Source organism: Lutra lutra, chromosome 9 (assembly GCF_902655055.1).
Source record: "Lutra lutra chromosome 9, mLutLut1.2, whole genome shotgun sequence".
Lineage (NCBI taxonomy): Eukaryota > Metazoa > Chordata > Mammalia > Carnivora > Mustelidae > Lutra > Lutra lutra.
Window position 1 is genome coordinate 61787694 of NC_062286.1, and position 9430 is coordinate 61797123.

General features: G+C 41.2%; 1 protein-coding gene across 1 annotated transcript; it reads right to left on the bottom strand.

Annotated features, from left to right (window-relative positions):
* Positions 1-408: 408 nt before the first annotated feature.
* On the bottom strand, positions 409-3017 carry C9H2orf74 (chromosome 9 C2orf74 homolog). Its single transcript, XM_047745780.1, has 5 exons — positions 2852-3017; positions 2567-2760; positions 2218-2340; positions 1911-2121; positions 409-877 (listed from the first exon to the last, which is right to left on the bottom strand). Exons 2-5 carry the CDS (start codon positions 2659-2661, stop codon positions 704-706), a joined length of 603 nt encoding a protein of 200 aa, XP_047601736.1. The 5' UTR covers positions 2662-2760; positions 2852-3017; the 3' UTR covers positions 409-703.
* Positions 3018-9430: the final 6413 nt, after the last annotated feature.

Here is a 9430-nt window from a genome sequence, read left to right on the forward strand (position 1 = left end):
TAGAGGGTATTATGCTAAGTGAAATAAGTCAGAGAAAGCCAATTATCATATGATTTCACTCACATGTGGAATTTAAGAAACAAAACAGAGGATGATAGGGAAGGGAGGAAAAATAAAACAGGACAAAATCAGAGAGGGAGACAAACCTTAAGAGACCCTTTTTCATAGGAAACAAACAGAGTTGCTGGAGGAGGTTGGGTGGGAGGATGGGATAACCATGTGATGGACATGATGTAATGAGCACAGGGTATTAGACGCAACTAATGAATCCCTGACCTCTACCTCTGAAACTAATAAAACATTATATGTTAATTGAATTTAAATTTTAAAAACCACAAATTAAAAGAAACAGGTGTTTTCTCCAAAGTTCCCCTTAAATATGATTTACCTAATAGACATCTGCGCAAACACAAATAACTTTATTCACATGTTAGAACAGTGTTTGAGTAGACAGTGTTTCAAGGACACTTAATACAATCAATTTCTTGAACTCAGATTTGAATTTTTAAAACACTATATTCAAGCTCTGGGTATTTTACTTACAGAACTTTGCATGTAGCCCACTTCTTTCTGCACAAAGGTAAAATACTATTTGTATGTGCTTAATTCCCCATATTTTGCTGTTTCAACATGATCTTGTACCCCCAGTCATTTCACTGGTAGTCTAAGCTTACATTTCTTTCACTTTCAGCCTTTTTTGAGCTCATTTTCTTTCTTTATGTTCTCGAGTATAGCTTCGAGGTGTTGGGTATTCCTTCCCAAGGTCCACAACAATTACCTCCCTAGAAAATGTCACTCCTTTTAAAGGTCTTTTGGGGTTTTCAACACCTGAGGGAGTTGTACTGAGAGGTATGGGTGGTTTTTGCAAATCTTCATCCTGCAAGAGAATGGAACAAACAGTGCAAAAGATCAATTTATGAAGGCAAGAAGTCCTGCTTTAAAAAATGTTATATTTTTAACTTAGTTTATATTTTAAATTAAATACAGAAGCATTGTTAGTGAGGAGGGTATGTGCTATGGTGAGTTCTGTGAATAAAAATTTTAAAAAATTATAAAAGAAGCATTAAAAAAAGAAACATTGCTAGTTGAGAAACAGAAGTATTTCTAAATGATACAGGAAAGCAGTGATAATCCATCATGATCTAATTTTCATATCTCTGTGGTTAGAAGAGAGTCCCCCAAGCCATCGTCATGCCTTTGGGCATGGGTCTTGTGTTGAGGGAAGATGCGAACTGTTCCTATCAGAGAGTTCCGACAGGGAGCTCAAGAAAGCCTGTTTGTGTACTGTTGAACAGCCTGGAACCAGAACAGGGGCATGGGCTCTGGTCCTGAGCTTGGCCATGGTGGAGGAATGACCTTGAACAAGTCATCTCATTTTCTCATTTTTTTTTTTTTAAGATTTTATTTTTCTGACACACAGAGAGAAAAATCACAAGCAGGCAGAAAGGCAGGCAGAGAGAGAGAGAGGAGGAAACAGGCTCCCCGCTCAGCAGAGAGCCCGACGTGGGGCTCGATCCCAGGACCCTGAGATCATGACCCGAGCCGAAGGCAGAGGCTTTAACCCACTGAGCCACCCAGGCGCCCCACATTTTCTCATTTGTAACATGAGAGGGCTGGATCTCTAGATGATCTCCAAGGATTCCGCCAGCTCTAAGATCCTAGGATTCTGAGAAAAGCAAAATGAAGGGGAATTATTAAGAACACCACAAATGTAAGTGTGAAAAATGAGCAAGTGTCTGGATCTGGTGTACATGACTGGTTTAATAACATGGATTGATGAACTAAGAAGAATGGTTTAGATAACTACAGACATTGTGCTCCTTCCAGGTACAGACTTAAGTTTCAGGCAAGACCATCTCACTGTACCTAGCCAAATAATTTACCACCTTTTCAATCAAACAAATTCTGACCTTGTCCTTGGGGGGAGATAAGGCCATCACCTCTTCACCATTTCCTTCAGCATTCTTAGGCTCTTCTTTCTCTTTTGTTTTGTCCTCTTCTTTCTCTACTATGTTCTCTTTGTTTTCTAAGGGTGTGACCACCTCTTCTTTACTCCGTCTCTGGACAAGAATGCCAGGCCTCGTCGGTCCGTTCAAGTCCATGATTTGTGTTAGGACAGGCCTGGGTAATCAGCAGGACTTTTAAAATTTATGCATGTTATTCACCATTATCATACCCCAAAATGGCTTTCTATCACATTCTATGGTACAGACTTACTTTTCTTGGTCTCCTGAATTGTCTGTCTCTGCAGTAGCTGCATTAGTAGCTAAACAATCTTCACCTCCATTAACATTTGTACAAGGACTTTTTTCTGTATCTTCATCGCTCTTGGTTTGGAAACTGAAAACGAATAAGCAAAAAATTCAGAAATAGAAGAATGGTCTTGATTTACTTGGCATGGAATTTCATTTTTAAACAGGAAATTAGAATTTCTAAAATTCTGAAATGGAAAAAGTAAATAGCTATAGCATTATTTGTTCTATTTCAAGTTGATTTATATTATTTCTAGATATATTTGCTAATGTGACTTGAAATCTGATCCCAATTTATCAGCATGGATTTATACCATTTATATAAAAAAACCACCAATAAAAGGAGGATGCAAATGAAGCAAATTAGAAGGAGGATGAAGAAAGTGATTGCTGTGGTTTCAAAGCTCATAGGGTTAGCTAGAAGACTCGTCCACTCTCACAATCACAGATGGCACATATATTCTTTTCCAGCTTTGTTTGAATGTAGTTCTCTTGTTCTTTAAGTTTTCTAGAAACAGAAGAATAAAAGGCTATTTTCACTGTTGTCTTTTATCAGCTTCATAAAAGATGCTGTGTTTGTTTCGATGAAGTTGACTCACACTGGCTAATTTCTCTCCATAAATGTGGTGGGGGCTGAGGTGGTTAGAGGGGAGACTGAGCTGGGACACGAGTGATCACTCAGCTCACCTCCCCTCACCCCAAAAACTATCAGAATCCAGAGGAGAGGAATTGGAGCAGCTGGACCCAAACCCAGTTCCCCATTCTTCTCTCTTCAGTGACATCATAGAATCATGGAATGGTTTGGTTAGAAGGACCATAGTGTCAGCACAACCCTGCCCGTCAGCTGGAGTAGGAGAACTAAGAAACTCTCCTCTGGGCTGCTGTCTCACTGTCCTCTCCTCTCAGAGGGCTGGGGTGGAGGCCATGTGGCACCATCCTGGCACTATTTGGACAAGGATTTTCTTCCTGTTCTCCAAACACCAGCTTTCCTTTCTTTCTTTTTTTTTTTTTTTTAAAGATTTTATTTATTTATTTGACAGAGAGAGATCACAAGTAGACGGAGAGGCAGGCAGAGAGAGAGAGAGGGAAGCAGGCTTCTTGCTGAGCAGCGAGCCCGATGCGGGACTCGATCCCAGGACCCTGAGATCATGACCTGAGCCGAAGGCAGCAGCCCAACCCACTGAGCCACCCAGGCGCCCCCAGCTTTCCTTTCTTAACCCGAGCATTTCTTTACTGCTTCTTTCACAGACAATGAACAATGAGTCCCACCTCCTTCTTATAAAATCCCTCTCTATAATAATCAACTTACCTGCTAACGGATGCTCTCCAAATTAAATAGCCCATATCCTTCTAATACCACATCACTGGACCCACTACCCGGACAAATAAGCAAACTGGCAGTTCTAGAAGCCATGGCTGAAGAAGCAGGAACAGAGCAAGATGATCAAGGTCAAAACGACCCCACCCCCAACCTAATTTCAGGTGAGTGAGTGATGCTTATGACAAGAAGAGGGAGGGAAGAGCTAGGATTTTCTGAGAAGCAAAGAAAGGTACAAAAGAATATGACAGCTGCTTTCAATCACATCTAAAAAACTGGAAAAAGAGTTCCAGGTGTCTCTGGGCTGTAGTAACACTGGCTCTCCTTCAAAAGGGCAAGGACTGTGGCTTTTTTAATCTTTGGATACTCCACCAACTCAGGACCTGCAAATCCCATAAATGTTGAAAGGATGGTGTGTGTAGCAGGTGTGGTGTGTATGTGTGTGGCATGTGTGATAGCACACCTGGAGCTTGCTGGAGGGCTCAGGCCATGCCTGATTCTTTAGAACATGTGAACATCTGAGCCACTCCTAGCAGAGTGAGATTCCACAGATGCCTCCTTCAGCAAGGCGCCCAGATGAAGACTCAGAGTCCCTCTCACTCTACTTACTCGACACTGCTGGCAGACTGAGATTTTAAGAGTCCAAATCTTCCCAGCATCTCATGTACACATAAAGGATTTTTCTGGGAGATGTGAATGTTTTAGATCTACTGTTGGTTACACAGGTCTAGACATATGTAAAAGCCCATTAAACTGTATCCTTAAGATGAGTGTCCCTTGTGTCATCTACTGTGTGGATATTATACTGAAAAGAAAGGGAAAAGGAGCCTCATCCCCACCCTGAATTGAAATATCTGCCAGGAGTAGTGCTGGACTGCAGGGCACCGCTGCTATCTAGTCCTAGCTCCAAGGCTATTTATCAGATATAGTTTGAGACCAGAGAGATTTAGCAACAAGGAAGGACTGATAAGACTATCATAAGGGCTTTCCTTTACTGAATGTGACTTGGGAATCAATACCTTAAAATTTTCATTCCTTAATTCTTCAAAGAATTTCTTAAATTCTTTTTTTTTTAAAGATTTTATTTATTTATTTGACAGAGAGAAATCACAAGCAGGCAGAGAGGCAGGCAGAGAGAGAAGAGGAAGCAGGCTCCCTGCTGAGCAGAAAGCCCGACGCGGGGCTCGAACCCAGGACCCGGGATCATGACCTGAGCTGAAGGCAGCGGCTTAACCCACTGAGCCACCCAGGCGCCCCTGAATTTCTTAAATTCTTAAAGAAAATTTCTTAAATATCTTAAATTCTTAAATCAAATATCTTAAGTCAATATCTTAAATATATATATATATATATATATATATATATATATATATATATATAAAATGTGTGTGTGTGTGTGTGTGTGTATTTATTTATTTCTGAAAAGTGGAAGGCTATCCAACTTTGGTCCTTAAATCACATTTTAAGTGCCCTGGACTGTAAGTCTGTGATGCCATGATATTCAAAGATGGGTTCCAGGGGCGCCTGGGTGGCTCAGTGGGTTAAGCCGCTGCCTTCGGCTCAGGTCGTGATCTCAGGGTCCTGGGATCGAGTCCCACATCGGGCTCTCTGCTCAGCGGGGAGCCTGCTTCCCTCTCTCTCTCTCTCTGCCTGCCTCTCCGTCTACTTGTGATCTCTCTCTGTCAAATAAATAAATAAAATCTTTAAAAAAAAAAAAAAAAAAAAAAGATGGGTTCCAGAGCCTAACAAAGTACACTTGGCATGCAGGTGTGTGTTCTAAAATTATACATGGTGGGAAATTACAACCAATTCTATAGAAATTAAAAATATCCTGAGTACTACGAACAGTAGTATGCTGACAAATTGAGTAATTCAGATGAAATGAAAAAATTTCTAGAAACACAAAACCTATCAAGACAGAATTATGAAGATATAGGAAATCTGACTAGAATTATAAGGAGGAGATTAAATCAATAATGAAAACCTCTAAACAAAAAAAAGTTCTGGACCAGATGGTTTCACTGAGGAATTCTATTGAACGTTTACAGAAGAACTAACCAATCTTCTTCAAACTCTTCCAAACAACTGAAGAAAAGGGAACATTTCATAACTCATTTTATAAGGCCAGCATTACCCTGATACCAAAGCCAAAGACACTACATGAAAAAGAAACCTAAAAGACTGATCTCCCTTATGAATACTGAGGCAAAAATCCTCAACAAAGTACTAGCAAACTGAATTTAGCAGCATATTAAGAGGATTATATACCATAACAAAGTGGAATTTATTCCACAAATGCAAGGATGGCTCAACATACAAAAATCAGTGTAATATGCCACATTAACAGAATGAAGAGAAAAATACATGATCGTCTCAACTGATTTAGGAAAGGCATTTGACATAATATCCTTTTCATGATGAAAAACACCAAATAAACTAGGAATAGAAGGAAACTACCCCAACATAACAAAGGCCATATATAGAAACCCCACAGCTTACATCATACTCAGTCGTGAGAAAGTATTTGCAATCACATATCTGATAATGGATTAATATCCAGAATAAATAAAGAACTCCTACAATTCAACAACAACAAAAAACAACCCAATTAAAAAATGGGCAATGCACAGACATTTCTCCAAAGAAGATATGTAAATGGATAATAAGCACATAAAAAGATGCTCATCATCACTAACCATTAGGGAGCAAATCAAAACTACAATGAGGTAACCACTTCATACCCATTAATAAAGCCATTATTTTATTATTTATTTATTTATATATTTTTTAGAGTTGAAAGGTTTCACATTCATTACTGAACCAATATACTGGTACAAAGGCATAGTAACAGAAAAATCATTTCCCTGATAAAACATGTCTATTGGTCCCGTAGGAAGGATGTTTACAGAGTGACAGGATAGAACATATGATCTGCACGCAGCTTAATATGTGGTGCCAACTAGGTGTGTCATCTCATGATGTGGGACACGTTCTAGACTTAGCCGGGTTCTCCTCCAGTATGTCCTCTTGGAGCTGTACCTGATTTTATCACCAGTTTTCACCCAAGTCCACTGGGGAATGGGATGATTCTGCTTGTTTCTTGGCTAGGAATCACTTGATTCTGAAAGTCTTGTGGGAAGACATGTTGAGAAACAGTCAGTCACACAGAGCAGGATGTAGCAAAAAAGCATGCCATTATAACGGGGAAGAAAAAAGAAAACAGTGTTAGAATGTGGAGAAATTGCAATCCTTGTGTATCGGTGAGAATGTAAAACAGTGCAGCCAGTCTGGAAAAGAGTATGGCGGTTCCTCAGAAAACTGAAAACAGAGCTTCCCTATGACCCAGTAATTGTATTACTGGGTATTTACCCCAAAGATGCAAATGTGGTGATCTGAAGGGGCACCAGCAACCCAATGTTTATAGCAGCAAAAAACTATGGATAGAGCTCAGATGCCCATCAACAGATGAATGGATAAAGATGATGTGGTATACACACATGCACACATGATGGAATATTACATAGTCAACAAAAATGAAATCTTGGCATTTGCAATGATGTGGATGGAACTAGAGGGTGTTATGCTAAGTGAAATAAGTCAATCAGACAATTATCATATAATTTCACTGATATGTAGAATTTAAGAAACAAGGCAGAGAATCATAGGGGAAGAGGAAAGGAAAAAATGAAACAAGATGAAACCAAAGCGGCAGACAAATCATAAGAGACTCTTTAACCAGGCGCCCATTAGAGACACTTTTTTTTTTTTTTAAAGATTTTATTTATTTATTTGACAGAGAGAGATCACAAGTAGATGGAGAGGCAGGCAGAGAGAGAGAGAGGGAAGCTCTCTCCCTGCAGAGAGCCCGATGTGGGCCTCGATCCCAGGACCCTGAGATCATGACCTGAGCCGAAGGCAGCGGCTTAACCCACTGAGCCACCCAGGCGCCCTAGAGACTCTTAATCTTAGGAAACAAACTGAGGGTTCCCGGAGGTAACTGGGTGATGGACACTGGGGAGGCTATGTGTTGTAATGAGCGCTGGGTATTATAAAAGACTGATGAATCATAGACCTGTACCCCTGAAACAAATAAAGATTATATGCCAATTAACTGAATTTAAATTTAAAATATTTTTAAAAATTAAATATTGAGTTCCATATGATCTAGTAATTTCAGTTGTGGGTATATACACAAGAGAAGTGAAGCAGGAATTGGAACAGATGTTTGTACACCCATGTTCACAGTAGCACTATTCATGAGAGCCAAAAGGTAGAAACAACCCAAGTTGGGATATATTATTCAGCTTTAAAAAGGAATGAAATTCTGATCCATGTTACACACAGATGAACCTAGAGGGCATGATGCTAAGTGAAGGGAACATATTGATGATTCCCTTCTAGCAAGTATCTGCAATAGTCGAACTCAGAGAAAGTAGAGTCATGATGACCAGGTGCTAGGGTGAGGGGGGAAATGGTGAGTTATTGTTTAATGGGTACAGTTTCAGATTGGGAAGATGGAAAATTCTGGAGATGGATGCTGGTGATGGCTGCACCACAATGTAAATGCACTTAAGTCACTAGACGGCACAGTTAAAAATGGTGAAAATGGTCAATTTTGTATTGTATATATTTTATCATAATTTAAAACAATTACCTATGAAACAGAGGAAAGGGAACCCTTCTGTAGAGGCCTGGTGTTGGCAGCCACTGGAAAACGAATACCACCAGCACACAGAAGTCTTGTTTCTCTCCATCCTCTTGCAGTTTATTTCCCCACGGTGAATGCCCCAGCCTGCCTCTGCCCTCTCCCTACTCCCAGCCCCCACTCCTGGACACCTCTTCCACGAGGCCATCACCAGCCGCTAGGGTTCCTTCCTTCTTGCTTTCTCTAAGCTGTCATTTCTGCCCAGTGACACACCACGTCACCTCCCTGCATCCCAATCCCATGCCCTGCCCAGCTCCAGCCGCGGGCCAGCGGGCGTCTGGTGGGGCCTCCCACATTCTCTGTCATCTCCCACCTCTCGTCCCATTTATTCCTTGACCTCAGGCTCCCAGAACCCTAAACATTATCCCTCCTGCTATCAAAACCTGCTTTCTGACCCTTCGAACCAAGAATGCCTGACAGAAACTTGAAGTTTTTCCACTCTCAAGGATATTTTTATCTTAACAAGAGCTAAAAGCAAAAGCAAGACGGGGTGGAATTGCAGGCATCAGCCAGCAGGTGGGGAGTTCCCTTTGGAACGAGGAGGACTTTCCTAGTGCTCCTCACATCTGCCACATGGAGGTTAGATAGCAACTCCTCCCAAGACAAGCAGTTCTGCCCTGTCCTCTACTCCTGCTCTCAGGCCCCTTTGGGGTAGTAGCCAAAGGGTGGGCACTCCTGGTGGCAGGGGCTACGGCAACTGTGGTCCAGATGGGCACAGCGTACAAGTGAATCACCAACCACCTCTCTACAGCCTCGATCCATGCAATCTGGTGATGATTCCTAATTGCAGGATCAAGACAAGGACATTCAGAGGACTCACATGTCACAGCTGCCTGAATGTGAGAACCCAGGGAGCACACAGGACCCAGGCCTGGCCAGTCAGAACAGTCCACAGTTCCCAGGCGTCAACATATGATCTAATCAGCTCAGTCAATAAGTATCTTAACTCAATGTTAAGATACTTGCAGAAACTACCAGCAAAGAAAAGAGCCGGGTTGAGAGATACAGAGAGAGACAAATTACAAATGACTCTCCTCAATCTAATCGTGCTTGAAATCTTGATTTTTTTCACTGTGGACTAGAAGCTGTAAGTTGTATGAACTGATGCCTTTCCTTTCTGGCTTAAGTTGGTTTGAGTGAGGTTTATGTCTCCTG